Source organism: Danio rerio, chromosome 10 (assembly GCF_049306965.1).
Source record: "Danio rerio strain Tuebingen ecotype United States chromosome 10, GRCz12tu, whole genome shotgun sequence".
NCBI lineage: Eukaryota > Metazoa > Chordata > Actinopteri > Cypriniformes > Danionidae > Danio > Danio rerio.
The window spans coordinates 23822087-23847911 of NC_133185.1; the positions used below are offsets into that span (position 1 = coordinate 23822087).

The 25825-nt window shown below is 33.8% G+C and overlaps 1 protein-coding gene across 4 annotated transcripts in view; it reads left to right on the forward strand.

The window, feature by feature from the left end:
• The first annotated feature begins 2586 nt into the window (after positions 1-2586).
• dpysl2b (dihydropyrimidinase like 2b) overlaps positions 2587-25825 on the forward strand; it is a 48946-nt gene continuing 25707 nt past the window's right edge. Inside the window, exons 1-3 of one of the 4 annotated variants that reach the window (XM_068223800.2) lie at positions 2587-2689; positions 3112-3378; positions 24328-24416. In XM_068223800.2, coding sequence (XP_068079901.2) covers positions 3127-3378; positions 24328-24416 — 341 coding nt within the window. In that variant the 5' untranslated portion in view covers positions 2587-2689; positions 3112-3126. Of the gene's footprint in view, positions 2690-3111; positions 3379-7811; positions 8009-24327; positions 24417-25825 lie in introns of those variants that run through there. The other 3 variants (XM_073913978.1, XM_005155631.6, NM_001020517.2) reach the window with 3 other exon arrangements.

A 25825-nucleotide genomic window follows, 5' to 3' on the forward strand; every position in this document is an offset into this window, starting at 1 on the left:
AACAGGATGATGTGTGCCCAGTGAGTGACAACACATGTCGCACCTCACAGTTTTTTTACGCACTCAGCCAAAGAACACATGTGCAATGTGTTTTGGGTTTTTCTGCTTTTCAAAAGCAAACTCTTGAAAGATCAATTATGATGGCTGTTTGTTATTTCTGCCACTAAATCACTGAAAACAGCACTAAAGCTGGTGGAGTTTGATGGTGGAGCAGAAGTTCTTTTGATGAATCAAAATCTGTTAAAGGGATAGTTCACCCAAAAGTTAAAGTTCTGTCGTCATTTACATTTACATTGTCGTGATTACATTAGATAATCTTCGGCTTTATTCATTCATTAATTTTCCTTCAGCTTTAACCCTTTTTTCACAGCGGAATGAACCACCAACTTATCCAGCATATGTTTTACACAGTGGATGCCCTTCCATCTGCAACCCAGTACTGGGAAACACCCATTCACACACATACACTATGGCCAATTTAGTTTATTCAATTAATTTATACCGCACGTTTTTGTAATGTGGGGGAAACCGGAGCACCTGGAGGAAACCCACACCAACACAGGGAGAACATGCAAACTCCACACAGAATTGCCAACTGAACTGGGACTCGAACCTATGACCTTCTTGCTGTGAGGCGACAGTGCTAACCACTGAGCCACCGTGTCACCAATCCTCTACTTGTTTCAAACCATTTCTTCCCTCTATATTAAGCACAAAAATGTATTGTGGAGAATGTTGGAAACCTGTAACCACTGACATCCACAGTGATCCAAATACTATAGAAATCAAGGGTTACAGTTTTCCCTCATTTTTCTAAATATCTTCTTTTGTGTTCAACAGAACAAAGGGGGCTCTTTAAACTGAGTCCCTTTATGTCATTAATTGATAATTGTTAAATGTGCCTGACAGGGTTGTTTGGTACAGAAGTTTACATTTTGGTGGGTATGTTCTGGGTGAAACGGTGGCTAAGGGGTTAGTACTGTCACCTCACAGCAAGAAGTCTTTGAGTCCCGGCTGGGTCAGTTGGCATTTTTTTGTAGAGTTTGCATGTTCTCCCCGTGTTGGCTTGGGTTTTCTCCGGGTGCTCCGATTTTCCCCACAGGTCCAAAGACATGCGGTACAGGTGAATTGAATAAACTAAATTGGCCGTAGTGTATGAATGTTTGTGTATGGGTGTTTCCCAGTACTGGGTTGCAGCTGGAAGGGCATCCACTGTGTAAAACATATGCACGATAAGTTGGCGGTTCATTCTGCTGTGATGACACCTGATGAATAAAGGGACTAAGCCAAAGGAAAATGAATAAATGAATGTTTGTTGTTACTGCCACTGAATTACTGAAAACAGCAATAATATTGGTGTAGTTTGATTCTTGAACCACTGACTCTTTTTAATGAATCACAGAATCATGCAGACCTATCCAGAGCGCAGTAGTTCTTTTAGTGAATTAAAATCTGTTAAAGCAATAGCTCACAAATGAAAATATTGTCATCATTTACCCATCCTCAACTTGTTTAAACATATTTATTTTCTCAATATCGAGCACAAAAATGCATTTTGAAGAATGTTGGAAACCTGTAACCACTGACACTGTAGGCAAACAAGCATTTTTCATCCAGCATTTTTCTAAATATCTACTTTTGCGTTTAACAGAACAATGGAGTGTTTAAACTGAGTAGCATTATTTCATCAATTGATTCTTGTTAAATGTGCCTGACATGATTGTTGGGTGCAGAAATTGTTACACTAAATTACATTAGTGGGTGTTTTCTGTATGTCATCATAATTTTTGCTCAGAAGACACATGCTATGATATAGCCTATAAGAATATAACGAAGTAGCCTCGTTTGCACTAGTGCAATGTAAAAATACTTATAATATATGTAATGTATTATTATTTATTTGTGTAGTTATTTTTTATATGTAGTCTACTAATTTTATGTTTGTTTGTATGGCTATGTATTTATATTAATTTATTTGAAAATGATCTCATCATTAGTCTACAATTAATAGGCTAACAATTGCACCTTCGCCTGTAATTTCCCTTACTAAAATAATCCTTAATGAAACTCATCTATGAAATTCGCCAAATTGCATCGTTTACATTTGCTTTCCCCTAACCAAACAATAACACAGCAGATACTTACATCTATTTGACATGTGTGCAAAAAATAGCTTAGACGGAGCACAAGTATGAACGTCCACTCACAACCCCAATCATGTACACAGTAAATTATTATAAGCTCTCTTCAGTGATTCGTCGGGGCTCCGGCTCGTGGTGCTGAACGGACAGCGCCCATAACTTTAACCTGCATGGGCGTGGCGCTTCAACTAACAACGGCGACTCTTTAAACCCCCTCACAAGAAAGAAACAACAATTAAAAATGGAATTAAGAGTCATTTTCCATTCCACAAACTAAACCTTTTCGGATTCGACACATATTCACCGGGTGTCCACCAAACACACGGAGCAAACGCTAACAAAGGTATCTCACAATGAGCATCAAGTGACAAGTCATCCGGGGAAAGAGCCCTCAGATATGGACACATTACATCTTTAACCCTCAAAACACCGCATCACTTCCGCCGTTTCTTCTCTCGTCTCTCCAGCGGAGCGTCACCTCATTCTCCGTCGTTCTCCTGTACGGTAACATTTTCTGCCTGTCTGTCTATCATCGCTTCAGTCCATATGTAATGCTTTACAATCATTGACATGCTGCGTTTGATAAAATAACATTTGCGTGGGTTGCAGTTTTCACAGACATGTGTTTTACTGTTTGTCATGAGCAGGCATCTTTTTTCATGCTAATTACGATGAATTTCATAGTAATATGCTGTGGATACCGAAATATATTGTTTTGACAACTTGTGTGTGTTACTTTGAACAAATAAGTGATTTATTTCGTTGTATATTTCTAACCTTTTAGGATTTTTAGATATTTCTTATAGTTCATACTCATGTTATGTCATTAAAATGATTATTATAGATGTAATTTAATCAATTTGACTAATGTAGGAAACCAATTGCCTCCCAATGGAAAACACTAGCATGCATTGTCCACAGAGCTCTTTCTAACCTGAGCTTTACATGCCTTTGCATCCGTCTGACTCAGTTTTCACAGAAAGAAATGTCTGCAGCCGGAGATGTGCCTGCCTTCTTCCACAACATGGGAAGCTCGAGCCCCAACCAGCCCCGGCAGAAATTCTGTGGCATGTTCTGCCCCGTGGAGGGTTCATCGGATAGCAAGACGCTGGACTTTGACTCCCTGTCCTCAGGGAAAGGTGGAGTGATCGAGAGGCAGAGGGACATCTCCAAAGCGAGAAAGGTGGAGATCAGAAGGAGCGCTGGAAAGGAGCTTCTGCAGAACCTGAATGATGAGGTAAGAGCTGCAGGGATTGTGCACTGTCATGTGGGTGGAAGCCGTCTGATTAACAGCACTGCATGGATCAGGATTCATTCAAGGCTTCTTTGAGTAGAGTAATCATACAACAGGAATAAAGTTGGGATTTAATGCTTGGGATTTGAAAAAAAATGAAGGGGGTGAATTAAATCATATATTTTGGTGTATGTTTGTGTACCCAGGCTTGATTTGATGTGTATTATTTAAAATATAATAAAAATAAAAATAAATTACGATGTAATAAATATGAAAAAAAGAAAATCAGTAGAGACTGGTGGTATTCCTCATGTTCTGAACTTTACACAGGCCTGTAGTGGGCCTGGTGAAAGGGGTGGTTCTTTTTTCTTAAAAAGTGGACCTTTTTGCAGTTATTCGCCTCATTTTCTATTTAATTTTTAATTGGTTGCATTTTAGTGACATTTCAAGCACAGTTTGTTTTGCTGGACTAGCTGGTTGGATGATCATCATAACAAAGCTTTTTGAGGTACCAAAAACATTTCCAAAAGATTTAGAATGAAGAAATATTATAATAATGCTTTTTACTTTTTTAAATACAAATTTATTACATCAAATATCATTAAAAAAAACAGAATCTGTTAAAGTTTTACATTAAAAATTAGCATATCATCATTTAAACATTATTCATTTAAATAACACACTGGCCAGAACATTCAATTTTCCTCAGTCACACTGAAGCGACAGCCAAAACCATCTTCGCTGGGTTATTTTTACAATTTATTATGGCATAGCAGTCAAAATGGGACAATTGAGCTTATGTATGGGACAAATTTTAGACCTTTGTCAGTGAGAGGTGGGTCTTTCGAACCATCCAAACCCCATCTGCCTCTGGGTCTGTTACACTGGAATGCATTGTGTTTAATGATGACAGAATTCTGTTCACTGAACTAATAATTTAGAAGTTCAGTCTTTTTTCGAGAACATTCTATACAATCCATTGAGAAGTGGACTGTGGTTTCTATCTATGCTGTACATTCTTAAAGGGACAATTCACCTAAAAACCATTTTTTTTACTTTTCACCTGTTCCAAACCTTTCCTTCTTCTGTTGAACAGAAAAGAGGATTATTTTGAAGAAACCTGTTACTATTGACTTCCATAGTTTGTTTTTACCATCTATGGATGTCATGGTTACTGGTTTTTAGTACCACTTGAGAGCAAATAAATTGTCAGTAAATGTTCATTTTTAGGCGTGAACTATCCATTTATATCAAAAGATATCTAACTGATAATCAAAGTAATTTCTGGTATAAAGTTTTGTTTTCTGAAAAATCAACAAAAATGTTATTTAGTTTTGTTTAAAATAAGATTAAGAACATTCATTTTTAAAAATGTTTTTATCTATTTTTTGCGGTGTACAAATATGTTTCTTTATACAACATTGAGTATTTATAAACATATTGTGAGTTTATGAAGTGATATTGCTTTAAAAGTTGACAGCTTAGTTTTTATGTAATTTTTTATTCATATTATATTTTTATTCATATTTACCATACCACCCGTACATATTTTACCACCCATATTATTTTTTATTATTTGATTTATGTTATTCATTTAAAAAAAAATAAAGGTTCTTATTCATGGAAGGTTCTTTAACATCCAAGGAAACTTCCTATTATCAAAATAAAAGTGAACAAGTGAAATTAAGTAACAGATAAATTACTTTTTTTAGTAAAAAAAAATGCATTTGCATCATTTAAAAGTTCTCTATTCAAAAAAAATACAATGGGGTATATGCTGAGCTAGTGTTTATCCCATACTGAAAAACTTCCGGTGACCTGTTATTGTAAATTTTTTCCCAATTTATACAGTTCCTTTTACAGCATCAATGTTGTAATGTAATTAAAATACAGTCAGTTAAATAAACTTTGGCATTCATAGTTGCTCAAGCGTAAAATGAGACAAAAAGCCGTTTACTTGCACATGCCCGTCAGAATCGGCAGGATAGTGCAGAAGCTCCAGAATATACTGGGGTAAAATAAATGCTCATATTACTAAGACATGGCGGGGAAAAATGTAATTAAATGCAGTGCTTCTTGTACAATCTGAAACCCACTTTATATAGGATATCACTCAGCCAGTGGAGATCGTTGATTTTTAAAGAAAACTGAACTTAAATGTGCCAATTTTTCCATTGGCATAGAGTTGACCGGAAGCGCTTAACCCAGGTTACTGGCAAAAAGTCCTATTAGCATGTTTCGGCATTTACCCTATTCTTTAACAACTTTTATCTGAAAGATTCTTAAAGGAACCAATAATTCTTCTTCTTTATGTCATTACTGCAGAAAAAAAAGTCTTTGAGTGTTATCAATTCATTTGCAATGACTTATTTTACTGCATATTTTGTACAGCCTCTTAACTATATATTTGACTTTTGTAATCATATCACTCTACACTTACTTTATTCTCATGTCAAAATGTCAGTAAGTGGCAAGGTGAGATGACATACTGTCAACAAACATCATCATCAAATGCATCCCTTTGAAGCAAAAGCTTATTATTTCTTTTGTGATTACAAGCAGCTAACTGACTGTACCATATTCCTCATTTATTTTAAAACCATTATATTTTTAAAGGTTTCATTTAAAGTTTTAATATTTTATATAATGTTCCAATGGCAATTTATCAGTAAGCTGATGCCTAACTGTCAACAAATCATGTTTGAAATAAAACGAATATGACTAAAACATCTGATACAATTTTTTTTACAGTCATTTCTTATTCCTTAGAGCCCAATAATTAAATCTCTATGTGTGGTATCTGGATGTGGTAACCATGGCTACAGAGAGAGTGATGCTGCGCCTTGATTGAAGTTCATCCCAACAGGGCTTTCCGAGCAATAACTTGGGAACTGTTAAAAATCTCATATTCCTGTTTCCTCTTTATATTCAGAATTGCCATTCCTATTTACATTGGAAAAGAAAACTGTAAAGCTGTTTTACTTTGCAGAGTGTTCAATTTGACTATGCGTGGTAAGATGATACTATGATCAAGAAAGCACTACAGTATGTCACTCAGTCTACTAAAGAGGAAATTGTGGTGTGTTTGGCAAGTGTGATTTAAAGCCACTCCTATGCTTTTTCCTTCACTGATAGACCGTAATGACTGCAGAGATCAATAGCATGTTCAGTCTGCTGCACTGAGAGCAGTCAGAAAGGCCCGGATATTGAGCTTTAGTCTTTGCGCATTATATACACTGAAATTTTAAAGGTATTCTGAAGTATGGTTTTATTATTGCCTTAGCTCTACTGTGCACACGGCTGTTGTGCTGCTCAAAACGAGAATCTGAGGAACCCCATTCAATGTGGTGGCATTTTATGGGTATATTGATTTGTAAAAATCATTTTAAAATCGTTGTAGACACATTCATTGCTTTGTGCATGCAACTTTTTTTATTTAGCAGTTTATTTTAAACCGTTTTCACAATAATAAAAAGATTTTTGATCATTTGATTATTATTTGTTTGTTTGTTTGTTTGTTTATTATTTATTAATCAAATTAAACTTTATCATTAAAATAAAATACCTTTAATGCATAAGCAAATATTTAAATATTAATTAAAATAAACCTAAAGTGCATTTAGTACAAATGATGATTGACTATGAAAGTCATGAAGTGTGTGATTGAGTAAATAATAGTAGTAGTAAACAATAATTATGATTTTTTTTTTAATAAAGGTGAACATTTTTTATTCATTCATTGATTGAATAATTAATTAATTTTTACTTTTACATTTTTATTTGTAAATATGTGGCTAATTTTAACAAATATTACGGACAAAATTACTTTTATCTGGCCAGGATGAAATAAGCTCTTTTTTAAAGTTATAAATATTGAGTTTTTTTCCTTGACTTTGTATCAAATGTGTAATAAAAATCAAATGTTAATTTTAATTAATAATTTGAAAAAATAAAAAATAAAAATCTGAAGAGATTCATTCTGAAATTGGAAACACTGCACAATGCTGAGGTACATTGATATTTGGAATGTTCATCTTTATCGCTATCATTTGCATTTTATGCATTTTTAATTATCAATTTATTAATTTATTCAGAGAAACATGTCAGGCCAATAAGCTTTTTATTAAACTGCATACTCATTTGCATACAATTAGGATATATTCATTGCTGAAACAATTGTGTTGCCTTTATTTTATATGATTTTTCCCTCATCTTTGATCATGCAAACACTGATTCGCGTGCCATTAAAACCATTGTCTGAATGACTGATCACCCTCTCTGGGCTCAGAGGAGGAGCTGCAGGCTGTCCAGGGCGGGGTTGTGCGCCTGCGCGGTGCTCTTCGCTAAGAAAATCACTCGTTTTGTCTCAGACAGTCTGGGTGGACTTGGTGCATCAGTGGAGAGGAGATATTGGGCACAGGTCCTTTGTCCTTCACATTTCCAGCGCTTTGCCTCCTCCTTTCGCTTCTGAATTCCATTAGGACTACAAAATCTGTCCGAAACCAAGGCATTTCCCCTCCCAAGCAGATCCTTGCATCCGTTACTAATACAGTGATAACGGTTCATCAAAGGCAATAAGAGCATAACGAAGATGTCTGGCTATCAGGGCAAGAAGAATATTCCCCGCATAACCGTGAGTTATGGAATATCTTCTTTAAATATATATACACATTAAACATAAGGTATGTTTAGATAGCCTACATATATCAATCTTGTGGGAGTAAATGATGTGTGTAACCGCTTGTGAACCCTTGCTCCGCACAGCGACTTTACAATACGTTACTCAGGTGCTCGACGCCGGTAAACTTGCCATGTTTTATTGCGAAATGTCATTCTTGAGGCAAGACTGCAGCACATAATAGCGTTCGGGCCGTTTAATGAGATTCACACCTCATCTACAACACGACCTTTGTGATTATACGAAGCTGTTTATGCTGCTGCCTTGCGTCGCGTTTCTCGCGTCAAGCGTTACTACATTGAACAGCAACGTATATTATTACAAAGTTCGTCAGCTAATTTAATAAAAACAACCAGTTATTAGAAAACCGATACGTGTTCGGCCAATGTGACCTGATGCTACGCGAACAAAACGAACATGTTTGAGGGAGCGGTACAGGATAATGGAAAAAACGCATGGGAAACGAGGAAAAATGATCAGATTTCCTTCCTCAACGCTCCTGATTTACAACCAAGTGAAATGCATAGAGTGACCAAACGTTAAAAAGCAAAACAATTGAATGGCCCATATTTATGCAATTTTACATTTGGTCACCCTGTGCATTGAAATAACTGTCTCTAGAGCACAGCAGATTAGACATTATCACCATCTAAGATTGTAACACATCTTTATGTCAACACAATACACCCAGTTTGATCTTTTTTATAGTATACATGCTGTAAATAGCATTTCCTAGATGGTGGGTTGGAGCTCCATTGGGCTCGGCTGGTGGCGGATGTGCCTTTGTTTCTTTTCAAAGGAAGCACTTTCAGCTGAGGTTTTGGGGGAGAGCTTTAGGACACCCGTTTAGAGTGTCTAAATGAGAAGTAGGTGGGCTGTGGTTTCCATCCAGCATGTTACGGAAACCGCAACCAGCTCTTGATCTAAGAGGTTGGAGAGACCGGCGCGTGGATGTAAAAGATCCAAATGTGCAGCTAAGAACATATTCATATAAGAAATGATGGAAAATAGGCAAGGAGATGACCAATTTGACGTCTACATGGAGAGAAATGCTTGTGGAGTTGCCCAAAGCAATGCTGGCAGTGCCACACCCCTGTTACAGTGGCACTATCTTTTAGTGTTGTGTCTGTGGGAAAGTAATGGGAATGGAATTCACACTTCACAACAGATCTGTCGATTGACATCAAATGCTGTACTATGTTTTTTTTTTACTTGTTGCGTCTGTTGGAACTACAGCTTGGCCCCGTCAGTCATCACCTCTTGTTCTGTCTGTGCTGTAGAGGAATTCATGAGCGTTTTCGATGAGAATTTGCTCACTGCAGACCTCCCAAGCACACTGTGACCCAAAGACCCCATGCATAAATATTGTCCTCCTAACAGCTTTGACACAATTGGCTGAATTGTTCTGGTGCTAGTTAAAAAAATATTTTTTCCGAATTTTTGTTTTCTGCTTTCTGCTGAAGACAAAAATTATGCAAAGGATGGTAGATTTAGATTTTTTAAGCACACAGAAGACCCCCTCAAAAAAGCCAGAGATAGAAATATTGTCCTTCTAAAAGCTTTGGCACAACTGGGTCACTTGTTCTGGTGCAAGTTGCAGAGTGTATATTTAAAGGGACAGTTCAAATCAAATGAAAATTCTTTCATCATTTACTCACTCTCATGTGGTTTCAAATTTGTTTGTGTTTTTTTATCTGATGAAAACAAACAAACAAATATATATATATATATATATATTTTGAAGAATGCTGAAAACTAGTGTTTATTGACTTTTCTCCTACAATGGAAGTCAATGGCTACCAGTTTCAAACATCCCTCAAAATATCTTCTTTTGTTTTTAACTGAAAAATGGTTTCGAATCATTGACTAAATGTATATTTTTGAATCAACTATTCTTTATCCTTTAATATGTTTTCATTAATTCATTGTTATAAAAGTTTACTCGCTGTTAATATTTAAAAATGTCAATAGTATCTGTTAGGGTTGCACAGTGTACCGGTCCAATGGTGGTATTGTGATACTATGGCTCCAAAATACTGGCGGTGTCACTGAAGTTTGTAAGCGGTATTATCATCATTAACAGTCTATCTACAATACATATTTTTGGATGTGGAAAAGTTACTAAAATTGTTCACACGTTTGTGCATTAATCTATCATTTTATTTTAGAGCCCTTTAAGGTTGCAAGTTTTTTGATGTTCTCTGACGTTTCAAACACACATCTGAATCCGTTCATTTCTGTTCCTAGAATATGATTTGAAAGCTACCACCACAACAATCTCTTAAGAAGAACAACTCACAAAGTGAAATTTTGAATTACTTTGGATTGTTACCTGGTAAGACTGTACAAAAAAACAATAGATGAAAAACCAAAAATACCAACAGGAAACATTGAAACAATTTTTGAGCACTTAAAATAGCCAAATTTTGTTGGACAATGCTATTTTTGTAACAAATTTCATTTGGTAAGTTGTATCTTTATTTTAATGTTTTTTATTTTGGTCAGTTATCTACAAAATAAACTAAAAGAACGAATACATTTTAGATGAAGTAACGTACAAAAATTTCTATTTTTTATAATAAGGGAATTAGGAATTTAATTCAAGACCTATTATAACATGTAAAATATAGTATTTAACTATTTTCTTTATATATTGAGTCATGAATGACAGTATTGCAAAACTACTTGGCATCATGATACTTCAGCTGGTGTAGAATTGTAATATGAATTAATGGTATTGTGACAACCCTAGTATCTGTGTTAACCTATAATTTATTGAATTAAGTCAATATTTTAGTTTTGAATTTAGAATCTGAAGTAAGGAAAATAAGAGCTTACAATTCAGAATCAAAATGAATCGAGACATCATTGGAATTGATACCAAGACAATACTGTTCCAATAAAGCATTAGACATAAAGATATTAACAATTGTTCATTCATAAATTAAATAGCTGTCTTTTATTCATTCGCAAGTTGTTCCAAACCGATATGAGTTTATTTTGTTCAAAACAGTGGTTTAAAGTAACAAATTGTGATTGGCTAAAGCAGATGTCTCACGTCAGCACGTTCTAGACGTGCACGCGCTTATTACGGCAATCTTCCTTCTGCATTCACACAGCGCAGCATTCCGGCAAATTGCCGGTAATGTTACAACTTCTCTTTCCGGAAAATAGCCAGAACGAATTTACCGGTATTTTCAAAAAGGACCTGTTCACACATACAACCTTTCCGGAAAATTGCTGGCAATTTTCCGGAAAGGTCTGTATGTGTGAAAGGGGCTAGTGAAAAGAACTTATTTGTCTCTACAAAATTAAAATTACTATGCAAATTTTAGAAGAAAATATCAAATAGCTTTTAGAGGTTTTTGCATCTAAACTCTTCAAATAGTCTTAAACAATAACTAAATGCTCTATAATGTTACGTTAACACAAGTTGCATGTAAATGCATCACCTTTTCACAGTGTAATACTCACTACTCTTGAGTACTTAAACTGTATGAGTAAAGAGTAGCCCTTTAAGTCAGAATTATTACCCCAAATTTGTTTGTTGAATAATTATTGTTTATTTTTTCAACACATTTGTAAACATAATAGTTTTAATAACTCATTTCTAATAACTGATTTATTTTATCTTTGCCATGATGACAGATAATAATATTTTACTAGATTTACAGCTTAAAATACAGCTTCTATACAGCTTAAAATGACAATTAAAGGCTTAACTAGGTTAATTAGGTTAGGTTAGGGTAATTAGTTATTGTATAATGATGGTTTGTTCTGTAGACAGTCGAAAAAAATAGCTTAAAGGGGCTAATAATTTTGAGCTTAAAATGGTTAATAAAAAAATAAAAACTGCTTTTATTCTAGCCGAAATAAAACAAATCAGACTTTCTCCAGAAGAAAAAATATTATCAGACATACTGTGAACATTTCCTTGCTCTGTTGAACATCATTTAGGAAATATTTAAAAGATAAAATAAAATTCAAAGGGGGGCTAATAGTTCGGACTTCAACTGTATTTTGCGTAATATTTACAACATATACTTTTACTCTACTTGCCTTACATTTTTGGGTAAATAATGGTATTTGTATTTGAGTATGATATTTAGTACTCTTTCCAACACTGGTTCAAAATGAAAGAACATATTTGGAAGAATGTTGGTTACCAAACAGTTTTCCCCATTGACTTCTATAGACATCTGGATCAGTGGTTCCAAGAACCTTCAACATCTGTGGAACCTTTATTGCAACACACAAATGATTTCTTAAACCGGAAACAGGTTCTTTAAATAAGTAGATATTCCTCACACTAAAAAAAAATTAGTTATTTTAAAAACTCTTGATGAATTATTGGGGAACAAAAATGTTTCTTTATCGCACCCCTGCAAAAAATCTTTTTTTATAACCTGTATTTTTAAAATCACTGTGAAATCAAGATAAAGATTTTTAGTTGATAGTATCAGCATGTTGTGGATAAATAAGAGTCTGATCCAAAACACAACCACATTTTGAAGATATAAACAGCAATAGCTTGCAGTTTGTCTACCTAAATAGATCAAATTTTTTCAAATGTCATCTCATACTTTTGTTTTTCATTAAATGTTCGGACCAATCAAATGCTCCATATTATCTGACATGTCCCGCCCCCTTCTAGACACTTCTCATTTGCTTTGTATTTGATTCACGCGAGCTTAACTACTTTCGCTGGCAGAGCTGTGATGAAAACAATACACTATTGTCGGATTTTTTTAAAAGGGGAAGGAGCTACTCTATATCTCTCCCTGTCTTTATGTTTCAGTTACATCATACGTTTAACAAAATTACACATTTCAAAGCACACTATGGGACCTTTAAGACAGTTTGGTTACCAATATTCTCTTTGGTGCTTGACAGAAGAAATGTTGATACTTATTTTTGTCTGAACTGTCCCTTTAAGAGAAGTAGGATTGGCCAAATAGATTGATTCGATTTGTACTGTATGCGCTGCCGGCGTGCTGTGAATCCACACAGGCATATGTCAGCAGGGCTGGAGTGATGGCGGGTGCTGGAATGGTGAAGGGTGGGTCTGGGTGGAGCAGCTGCATTGGTCAGCTGTGCAGACAGGCGGAGGAGGAGGGCACCTTCTACCGCCTCATTAAAGATGAATGCTATAGCTTTAATTCACCACCTGCCCGCTCACTTTTAGCCATAGTTACGAGGTCAGATATCAGGAAGGAATTTTTATGCTAAGAAATTCATTGACTGCATTTGCATATTAATTGTAGCTGTTAAATTCTTATTACATTCAGAAAGAGAAAAATATATACAGTAGTAATTTTTTTTTTTAAATATTGAATTTGTTATTTATAAAAGATTTATTTATAAAGTAAAAATATTTATAATTATTATTTCAATACGTACAAAATCTTGACATAAATATTAAAATAAAAGGCAAATTTTCCAAAATAAACTTTATTTTTAAATATTTCTTACTTGTTATTAATTTAAAATGTAACAATAAACGTATAAATTTATTTAACAAATAAAGATTTTTTGTTTGTTTTAATTTAATATTCATCTATTTAATAATCACTGCAGATAAAGACTTACAACAAAAAAAATTAAAAGTAATTAATTTTAATTATTTTATTATCTTTCTGTAATAATATATAACTTATTTCTATAGAAATAAGTCATTACAAATAGTAAAAAAAATACATATATATTTTTACTTCAGCACTCTTAAACGTTTCTTTTCTTTTCGGTTTAGTCCCTTCATTAATCTGGGGTTGCCACAGCAGAATGAACCACCAACTCATCCAGCATTTGTTTTACACAGTGGATGCCCTTCCAGCTGCAACCAATCACTGAGAAAGCACTCTCAAATGTAAATCAGCATTGCATGTTCAATACTTATTCATTTATTTACTAAATAAAGATGCAAGCTATAATTTCTATTACGCAAACAAATAATTGGTAAATAAGTCATGTATAAACTTGTATTTTATAAATTAAATAAAAAGCAGGATGAAAGCCCTCACTGACAAAGGTCCCTTATATGAGCTCATTTATTCCATGTTTAACTTCTATGCTATCATAATTTCTGACATTAACCAATCAAAAAAGGCTTTAAGACCAGGAGGAATCCTCTGTTGGATTATAATAATAATAATAATAATAATAATAATAATAATAATAATAACAATTATTATTATTATTATTATTATGTTTGAATATTATGTGTGAATTATTCAAATGGCCAAATTCTTACTGAGGAAAGTTAATTGTACTGGCCAGCTTGTTTTTTGCATATAGGCTTCAGTTTTTATTTTAAAACAAGTTTAACAATTAATGAATTAATTATAATTAAATTAATGAATTTAATGATAGATGATAGTACAGTCATAATACAGTTATATTTAAAAAAAAAAAAAGTAATTTTTCATATTATTTTATTCCAAAATTAAAAAAAAAATGCTAATCTCAACATTATTTATAAAACTGTAATATAAAACTTACAGTTTAAATGCACATTTCGTCACCTTGGAATTATAGATTATCTGCAACTATGTGCAATCTGAATGATTTTGAGATATTGATCTTTAAAGTTTTTGCATTCCATAGCAAACGGTATGTGTATAACATTTTTTTTTAAATAAAAAGTCTTAAAATGTAAACAACTTAAAAAAAAAATCCCTTATTGTAAATAAGTTGTCATTTAATAAGAATTTGTCAATAACTCAATAACCTTATAAATCTTAGGTGAAGAAACACTTAAAACAGTATGATAAGTAATTTGGCAAAAGGGTAGGAAATATTTTTGGTACATAAAAAAAGTGTGGTTATTATCACCATTCATCAAGCTTATCCAGAAAAAATGTACTTAAAATGTCACTAAAATGCAGTATTTAAATCTCATAATTAAAAAAAAAAAGACAAATAACTGCAAAAAGTTTTGCAGAAAAAAAGAACCACCCTTTCAATAAGCTGGCTAAGGGCCTGAAAAGTAATTAACATGGTTTTGGCAAATAAAAAAAGAATATAAGCAATTATAATAAATATTTAGAATAAAGCTATATTTATTAAATAAGTGAGTAAATATAATTTTATAAATAGGAACTAAACACATATGTAGTTTGTAGTAATGTTTTTAATAGTTTTAAAATATTAAATTAAATTTAGAATGCTCTGCTGACCTGCTGTCAAGTCTCATGTTTAGCACCGAACACAAATCTCCAAATCCACAAGAATGCCAAATAACATACAGTATTCCCATTCATAATGACTTTGTAAGCAGCTTTGGTTGCAGCTCATAGGGGGAAACGGGACCCTGCACACTAACAGACGAGACGCGCTTTCAGTTTCTTCTAAGAGGATCATGTGCAGATCAGCCTGGCAACTAGAATTTGACTTAACTAAATCCAGCTCTAAGTGAACGAGGGACAGAATTGCAAGTGTTTAAGCCTTGAGATTGGAAGTCAGTCAGCTTGCATTTTTAATTTTATTATTATTAGTTTGGTTCTTGATTGTGAATGAGCACATAGCAAGACTAAATCTTTCCTGCTTTGATATGCAAATATGACATTAATTATGGTGCATATAATTCACATCCTTAAATTTTGTATACAATGTTTTTATTATCAGTAAATAAACAAATACATGCATTTAAAATAAAAATATGCATTTAGTAAATGTATTATTTAGTTTAATTATTTATTAATGTTTTATTTATTTTACAATAAAACTATTTATTATCTGTATGCATGTTATTAAGTAATGCATTTCTAAAAAAAGATTTAAATAATGAGGATTATTTATTTATTTGATTATACTTGCATCCAATATTTATATATTTATATTAAATTTCTGCAGAATATTCCAATATTTATATATTTATATTAAATTTCTGCAGAATATTAAAAGTTTTAATTTGAGTTCATTCTTTTGTAACAATATTACATTACAATCTGTGTTACTGTAGCAATTAAATTACAAAAAAAGGAAAATATTTTTTAATAATTATGTTTATAATATTTACTTAAAACTATCATGTGAAATGAGTAAATTAATGCATAAATATGATGTATTTACACTATTGTTTTTAATTCATTAGACAAATGATGGCGAGTTATTTATTAATGTTTTATTTGTTTGTTTAGTTTCATATATATCTCTATATTGCTTTGCACAAGTAATTATTTAACTAGATCAGAAGGTCAGTATTTTATTTTTATCCTTTACGCCTCATACCGTACACTTGATGTTCATGTTATTTTTGAATGCCTGCTTAAACTTACATTATCATTTATAAAAAAGCAGAGGCCGTTATTATAAACATGTCAACCTGAAGACTTCCTGTAAATGTTCTCATGCACAGCCACTCTGGAAAAACTCCAAAACAAGCCTCACTTCAGTTCATAGTCCAAGTTTTTTTTCAGACTTCCTCTAATTAACATTATGACCTTTTTGATGATGTCACAATGCTTTGATGGCTGTGATTGGTCACTCTGTGCACAGAGAGAGTGAGGAAATGGACAGAAGTGATTGAGAGTCCATGTTATGTAATGTGTGCTATGAAGCAGCTGTTCAGTGTGGCTGATGGCCAAAGACACTCGCGGCGTACCAGAAGACCTTTGACAAGGTCTGGACATTCTGGAGGAGCTGCTTAGTTTATCTATTAAAGGTGACATTTATGCCCCTTTCCAGGAGATGTCAAAAAGAAAATCTATAAAAATCTCTGGTGTCCTCAGAATGTGTCTGTTCAGCTCAGAATACAACACAGATTATTTATTATAGCTTGTTAACTTTGACCCTATTTAGCTGTGAGCAAAAAAAAGTAGGCAAATTTAAAGGGTAATGAACCCCCAGCTTATGAATATGTCAACTTTAACTGCAGTTTGGCACTTTCACTTTAATTCAGGAACATTCGATGCATGCCCCCTATAACAAAGGAGTATTGGATGCGAGGAAGAGTGTTGTTTTAATGGAATGTTTGATACCGCACATCGTATGAGAGAAAAAAAAACCTCCACATTTCTCAGTAACTTAGAGGCAGAGCAGCATTTACAGCGGATCTTTCAGTGCATGATATTGTAGTGATGTTAACGTACTGTAAACTTAGTAACTAAATAATTTTGACTAAGGTATGTTTTTAAACACTGAAAGAGTACTGCTGACAATAGTAACTAGCTTTGCCTCTGAATAAACATAAACAAAGAACACTGATCACACACTTACCAAATCTGTAGACAGGACAATCAACACAAACTGAAACCACATCTTTTTTGAAAGAGACGAATGGAAAATCCAGATTTCACCATTTCCAGAGGCGAAAAGCCCTCATGTAAAAAATTTTCCTTACAAACATATTTTTGTTATGCGTTAGCAGACCACTGTATTCCAGACGTGAGTACAGCTGCGCCATCATAGCGGGAATTGAAAACAAAACCTTTGTTGCGGCACATTTACATCACAACACTGACGACCCATGTCTCCAAACAATTCTTCTTCTTCCACTTGTTTTAATTACGGTTGGCAACAGAACGTGATGTCTCTCTGCCATCTAAATACTGTAACAAATAAAAACAGTCTTCAAAGCTATCATGCATATTGTTGATTGTTGAAGTTGCACATCATAGAGTGCACTGATTGGTTTGAACCTTGTATTTATCATGAAATAACGCTAAAAGCTCAAAGACGTCACGTTGTACCCGCCAGTACAGACATCCAGTCTACACACTGGAATTTACGCTAGAATCTAGTCACCGTGACGCAGCTTCAAAATTTCTTCTCAAACCAGAAGAACGAATTTGCTTGAAAATGCAAAAACAAGCAATTTTTACTTTTTTGTGAAATATATGTGTCCTATTAGTGTTTTTAGCAGGGTTGGACACATATATGACCTCTCAAAAATGTGTTTTGATGTTTCGCAACCCTTTAAAGAAACACTCTAGAGTTTGAGCTGATGAAAAAAAATAACAACTTGTTCACTTAACCTAAAAAAGCAGTAAGTCTTAAAGAAAGTAATTCTTAAGAAAAAAAGTTTTCCTTTTTCCCTTAATAAGCCATGTACTTTATATACTGTCCAGCAATGAATGAATGTGATAAGACTCATTTCTTTTTGACATTTCATCCTACAGTGTGAGGGGTAAAGTTGAAAGACTCTTTTAAGTAATACATATTGGCTTGTCCTTTTGGTAGATGCTTTGTGGGCTAGTGTTGTCAAAACATCCATCAGACGAATCAGATGTCAAGGCCAGTTCACATTGCACAGACAAACGCCAGCAAACACCAGCAAACAAGTTGGCCGTTGTATTTAAAATGTTGTGAAAAAATAACTGTCAGGTTCACACTGCCCAAACTATTGCCACACACATTAATTAAACAATTATTTAAATGATCTTTCTCAGGGTTAGGAAGACATTTACGTGAAGTATGTCTGGTCTGTGGTCAGCTTTTTGGAAAACAATATCACACTGCATAGAAATTCCACAATCTAACAAACGTCAATTGAACATGTTGCTGACAGGGGAACACACTTGCGACGTCTCCATCTAATGACATGAATTAAAGGTATACACAAAACTAGCACTGTTTCCATTCAAATATTGTAAAGAAAAAAATAATAATTTACTAGTTAAGAGAAGCTATTTGTCTGTCTGGTGGTTTGTCCTTGCCATTACACCAATTTTTATCACATGACCTTTAAAACAAAGTCCCATAACCTTTTTTGATGCTCATGCTGGAATCTATCCAGTAAATCTATTTCCATTGTAATTTTTGCATGTTTTCTAATTGAAAATGGTGTATTCCTATACACTTTTTATGTGCATTTTCAATAGAATTTCCATAACCGTTTTAGGGGCCGATCACACCGAACATGATTTTAAAATTTCTAAAACACAGCGCACAGCGGTGACTTTTTTGTTGACAAGAAAAAAAGAAGTTTGTGCACTTTGTATGACACAAGGCAATGACTCAGGGTGTCCACAGGGTCTTAAAAAGTATTTAAAGTTAAATCAATTGTAAGAAAATGAAGGCCATTAAAAGGTATTAAAAAGCCTTAATATCGTTTTTAGGAGGTTTTGTTCAAGCGTTGTCCAAAGTGTTTGACTCCAAAAAAGCATAAATATTTTTAGTTTCCATTGAAAAAACAACGGCGTGCTCGATCCATGTGGACCGGGCAGATTGATGTCACGTAATTTGTGACAAACGTGGGACGGTGATGCGATGCGCTCCACATGTAGTGAAACCACAGAGTGAAACAGACGGCAAAATGGGAAAATGTAAGTTTGTGTACTCCTGGTTGAAAAAAGAGGAGTTTAAACAGTGGCTGAAGCCTGTCGCTGAAAAACAACCACATAATTTGTTCTTGCAAACTTTGTTTGTTCCGAATCTTCTTTAGCTTTGTTTATTCCGAGTTCTGTTGCATGGTTTTGCTCCATTGATTTATTTAACTACAACTGTTCATTAACAACAGTTTATTAAGTTAAAGGTTTGATACTGATTTGAAATTGAAGTGATGATTAGGTCTTAAAATAAGTCTTTTAAAAAGTCTTTATGATGCATTGAAATTATCTTTAGGATTCCTGCATATACCCTGTGGCTGAATCAGCTGCCTATTGTGCATGAGTGTTGCTGTTGATATTGGTGTAATTTTAATATTTTTTAATATTGTGATAGTCAAGATTTGTGAAGTCATACAGCTCCGGATAACTCAAAACAGCGACCACTAGTCATTCCTCCATCTTCAAAAGTCTCCGTAGTCGTCTTGACAACACAAACACTGCTGTCACCTCAACTGAAACTCCGCCTCTGCTTTCATTTGATTGGAAAATGAAAAAGACGCGACTGACATAAGGTGCTTTTGCCACTCAGAGTTTACCTTTTTTAACTGTGAGTGCACAGCATGCAACGACAAAAGTGCGAGGCACAGCAGGCAGTTAAAATGCAAGTCGCAGTAGGCAGTTAAAACACGAGGCACAGCAGCCGATTAAACAGTGAAGCGCACAGGGCACATAAGCAGCAAGCAAAACTTTCGCAGCCCTTAGTAAATTATTTTGAAAAAAGCGCCTCTCAACGCAAAAAGCGTGTTCGGTGTGATCTGCCCCTTATTATGCCCTCCACAAATATGTGTATTAAAAAGGGATGGAAACACAGCTACTGATCTAACAAACTCCGACAGATTTGTTTGCTTGCATTCATTACTTTCAAACACTCTTGTGCAATCTTGAAGCGATGATCACTGTAGCCAGTCACAGCTATATATTTTGCACACTTTTTGCAGATTTTTTTCTATGAAAACACTACCAGGAATCTAATTATAGCACTCAAACCCAGAAAAGTTGTAATTGCTTGCTATGTCTTCTTTAAATTTACTAAATCTGGCGGGTAATGATGCAGAGTTAGGTTGCAGGACTGTGTCAGGTGTTGTTGTCCTCTGTAATGCTGTGTAGTAGAAGATGTCAGGTCACTGGAGTATTTGCTTTCATCGCTAAGTGAATCAGGGCAGGGCTTGGGAAGCCACCCAGGGCCTCATGTTGCCGGGTTGCCAACAAGCACGCAAAGAGGCAGAAACAGAGACAGAGACGCCTTTGTCCCGTATGATGCCGAGGACCTTGTGACTGGAATTGTTCCACTGCTCCCCTTTCAGAAAAATGGCCGTTCTTTTGGGGCCCTGGATGTAAAGAGAGGCCTGGCCAGTGGTGTCTTTAGCAGCAAGTCGAGCCAACTTTTGCTTTTACTTCATACTGTAGGGTGGAATGATAAAAAAGAAACTAGTCTTATCACATTCATTCATTGCTGACAGTACATAAAGCTCATGGATTATTAAGGGAAAATTTTTTACTTTTTTTTGTGGCTTAATGAGGTTTTTTGTTGTTGTTAAGTGAACAAGTCGTTCTTATTTCATTGTTATTTTTTCATCAACTCTAGACTGCACTAGACTGCTTTAAAAAATCTGAATAGCCAGTGTTTTTATTCTGTTGTTTGACTGATTATTTATTGATTTAAGGGCTGGGCGATTTGGCCTAAAATCAAAATCTTGATTAATTAAACATTTTACTCGGTTACAATTAATCAACGATTATATTATTTATTTATAATATGTCTTTTCCCTCATAGTTTACTGACAAGTTTTGTACATTAAATATGCTCACATATTACAAGTGATTTTAGAATGTAGGGTGGATTATTTGATTTTAAAATTATTAAAGTAAACACACATTATCTACTATCTATGATTATTTATTGAACACCAACGTTGAACAACTGAAATTAAAACACACGTTGCCTCAAACGTGTCTCTCTGCATCGCTGTCACTGATACCAAACCGACCAATCACAAAGTTTGTGCTATGTGTGGTTGTGATGTGTAAGTATATGTCTTTGAGAGGTGAGCGTGTATGCGAAGGCTGCGCCGGACTGCATATAACAAGGTGTCCGCGGGGTCCTAAAAAGATATACAGAGAATCCAAAGTCGTAGTCAATACACAGGCGAATGGTCAGTACAGGCAGCAGAAATTGTAAACAAAAAACAAGGCGAGGGTCAAAACACAGCAAAGCAAGGCAAGAGAAATGTGTGGTAATGTTCACTGTAACAAATAAACAAGACTCAGCACTAAAGTGTGTGTGTGGTTTAAAGTCTATGTTATCTGTTCATGAGTGGCTCCCAGCTGTGAGTGTGCGAAATCAATAGAATCCCAAACAGGTGTGTGTGAGCGGTGCATGACTGGATCCATAGTCCATATAATGGCGGATTTGAAGTCCTTTAGGGATATGTGTGTTTGTGACGATTAAATAATTTAATTAAGTTATTTAATATTAATGTGGTATTTATTTATTTATTTGTTTGTTTATTTTTTTTACTTAAAGAAAATATGTTTTTGCTTAAGTGCTTGCCTTTCTTCATTATTCATGTATTATTATTATTATTATTATTATTATTATTGTTGTTGTTGTTGTTGTTGTTGTGTTGTTGTTGTTGTTGTTGTTGTTGTTATTATTATTATTATTATTATTCACTACACAAAGATGAGTTTACAGTTTTTTAATATTTTATTTAAAAATATATTTTACTGAATTATTACAGAAAGACAAGCATAATTCTAATTATTTATCTTTTCGTAATAATTATAAAGTACATCAGTGTTGCAAATATGAAAATAAATAAAAGTATTTAATTTATATATTTTTAAATAAATAATAGCAGATATTAATAGTAATAGTATATTAACAATATTTTGTAAATTAGTAGCTACATAAGTAAAACATTTTGTTCATTCTTTTCTTGTTTTGTATATGTATATTTGTATTATAAATTTTTTTAAAGATTGACTATAACACCAACCAATCAAAATGTGAATGTACCATCCCACCCACCATCATGAACCATGTCTGTGTTTTTAGCCTGAATGAGACTCATGAATGAACTGGGACGTCTCGTTTGTGAACAAACTGAACAATTGAAACATTGAGAACAAGTAACTGCTTGTAGTTTGTTCAGTTTAGCATGTGAATCACTGTTGTTTACACCACAGAGATAAGAATGGTGGAGTATTATCAGTGTGTATAATTGTGTAAAAATACACTGCTGTAGAACTCAGGCATCCGTATTTTAATAACACCACTTTTTCAAGACTTGGATAAGTGAATGATTCATTGACCCACTCACAAAAGATTCACTTTGTTGCCGCCAACTGGCATAATTACAGCTATGAAAAATGTCTCTGGATTTACCAGATTTATTAAGTATGGGTTTGTTTGAGTAAAGTGTTGTATTCTTGGAATTTCTGATATAATTTGTTCTAAATGTCAAATAAAATATTGTTATTTAGAGATTTGATTTTTCAAAAACAATCACTATTGGCCATAATACCATATCAGGGTGTCCGCGGGGTCTTAAAAAGTCCTAAAATGTCTTGAATTTCAAAAGCAGAATTTTAGGCCTTAAAAAGTCTTAAATTCCCTGAAATATTGTGTTGTGTGTCTCGAAACATTTTAAACATGTCTTAATGTCCCTCTGTCCAAGTAAAGCTACCCAATCGGTCCAACAACCATCCAATCACCAGTAACAAATATGTGTTTTTATTGGAAAGAGCAATTGACAACAGCCATTTTTATGGCAAATTGTCCAAATCAAATTGTCTAATCAGGGAAAGAAATCTAAAAACAAGTACACAATTACTCATGATAATAACAGAGCAGTGATCCTTCAGTTATACAAAAATATATACAGACAAATAAGGGGAAGCGACATAATATTTATAAATAAACATGGAATCGCTAAGGCTTTATAACACAAAAGCATTTAGGAGTTAAACTCAATCCATTCGGACAAAAAGCCAACAAATAATTTATTAAAAAAAAGAAACTCTATGTTGAAAAAAGTATATACAAGTTTTCTTGTTTTGATAAATTTAAAGAAATAACTTGTATCAATGACATTAAAAACAAGTAACAACAACCGAGCCATTTGAAAAATATTCTTAGTGTTTAAGACTGTATAAGTCTAAAATTTCATTCCTAGTGGTCTTAAAAAAGGTCTTAAAAAAGTCTTCAAAAATCTAGATTATTCCACCAAATATTGAAGTAAAATAGCTGTTACATAGGTGTTTGACTCATGAAAACATGACTCCATTTTATTTAATGTACAAATTGCTGTAACTAAAATTTGGAAAATGTCTTCAGTTGCTTTCTGAATAAAAATGGAAAGTTTTATTCCAAATGCATAACTAAAATCATTAATCCAGAGACATATCAAACTAAGAAGTCTCTTAATAACAAATAATAACAAAAGTCTCTTAAATTGTCGATGGCTGTGTGAAACACAGAGTCACTGATTGAATTAGAACAAATCATTTTTGTGAACAGCTTCAAAAGTTTTGAGTCGCTAAGATGAATCAGAACTGCCAACTCTAATGCAGTACTCTTTACACCAGAAAAATCAGCGCCAACTTTCAGGTTATAGAAGTGAATCAGTGTCTCCAATGTTCAACTGAGCACATTGTAGCTCAATGACAGATAAATATTCCATGGTGAACATGTGTTTATAATTGTGAAGGCCACAGAATTCCCTGATGCTGTTTGTAAAGAATGTGGGTGACGATATACTCCTGCATTATGAGCTCTGATTAACTGGCTCCTGGTTAACATCATACTATTGGGGTGATCATATAGAATAATTCCTAATGATATCAAGTCTTTTAACAACTTGTTCACTTGGCATGCTAACAGATAATTAGGAAATGTACATAAATGTGATTCTGATGGGACTTTGTGTTTATCTGTGTTTCCAGAGTGACCGTCTCCTGATTAAAGGGGCTAAGATTGTGAACGATGATCAGTCGTTCTGTGCCGACATCTATATGGAGGATGGCCTGATCAAGTGAGTGTGAGATATCCATACACTTGAATATGTCCTGTTTTATTTGTAAAAATCATTCATTTTTACTATAATGTACTCAAGCACTGATAATAATCAACGGAATAATACCAACATATTAATTATTTGTCATTTTTAATATTCGAAATTTTACCACTATTTCACACTGCTACTTTTTATCCTTTTGTGGCCAAGACATTTTGAGAGATTAAGAATATAACATAATGTAGTATAATATTATAGTATTAATATAATTTAGAATATGATATAATGTATTATAATATTGTAGTATTTATATAATTTATAAAATAATATAATGCATTATAAAATTGTATTAATGAAATTTCTTATATAATATAATGTAATATAATGTAAATTATAATATAATGTAGTATAATATTGTAGTATTAATAAAAAATATAATATAATATAATATAATATAATATAATATAATATAATATAATATAATATAATATAATATAATATAATATAATTTAGTTGGGTTGTGCGATGTTGACCAATTTGGCATCGTACGATGACTTATGTGAAACATCGCAATGGACAATGCCATTGTTGTCGTAGGCGGGGGTGGGTTGGTTGTTAAATATCAATTAATTCATAACAAATTAATTAATTGTAGCCTACAGTTTTCACTAACTGACCGACATGGTCTTTGCTTTACCCATAACCAAACCATATATAAATAAAGATACAAACAAATGACCACCTGTCAATCACTTTTTTTCCGCGTTCTAATGGCTTTTCCCACAGCTGTTGGAGAAGACAAGAGTTCATTTGGAGTTCACTGTAGTGCATTGTTTTCACTACAAAATCCTCATCGCGTGGGTGGATTTAGGAGACATTTATGCAGAATGCATCTTTGCACCTAAAATTGCCAAACGCAGCACTCAGGAACAGATTAAAACAGTTATGTGAACTTGCTGAAGTAAAAAAGCCTGCAATGCTTGCCCCGCCTTTGTGCGCTTCTTATGGGTTCACTGCTTTAGAACTAAACTTGAATAATTGGTTAATATCAGCTGTCAATCACTAAGTCAATGCCTTCTGCCTTCAGATGACAGGAGCTACAATCGCGAAAATATGAAGGGCTGAAGATGAGACAATGAAAATAACACTGACAGATTTACCTACAGTTACTAATAATGATTATTAGTGATCATGTGCTGAATGTTAATCCACTATTTACACTTTTCCAAGAGTGGATAAAAGACTTTCAGTGTTTCAAGTCCACTATGAAAATGACTAATGCCATTCACTGTAAAGTCTGTGGGACGGAGTTTGCAGGTAACATCGTTTGCCACTGAAGCTACACATTTTAAGCGCGAGAGGTTCTGTATAATCCTTCATTTAATCCTCACGATGCTGTCAGCCGTGCTAGCGGCAGCTATATGTAA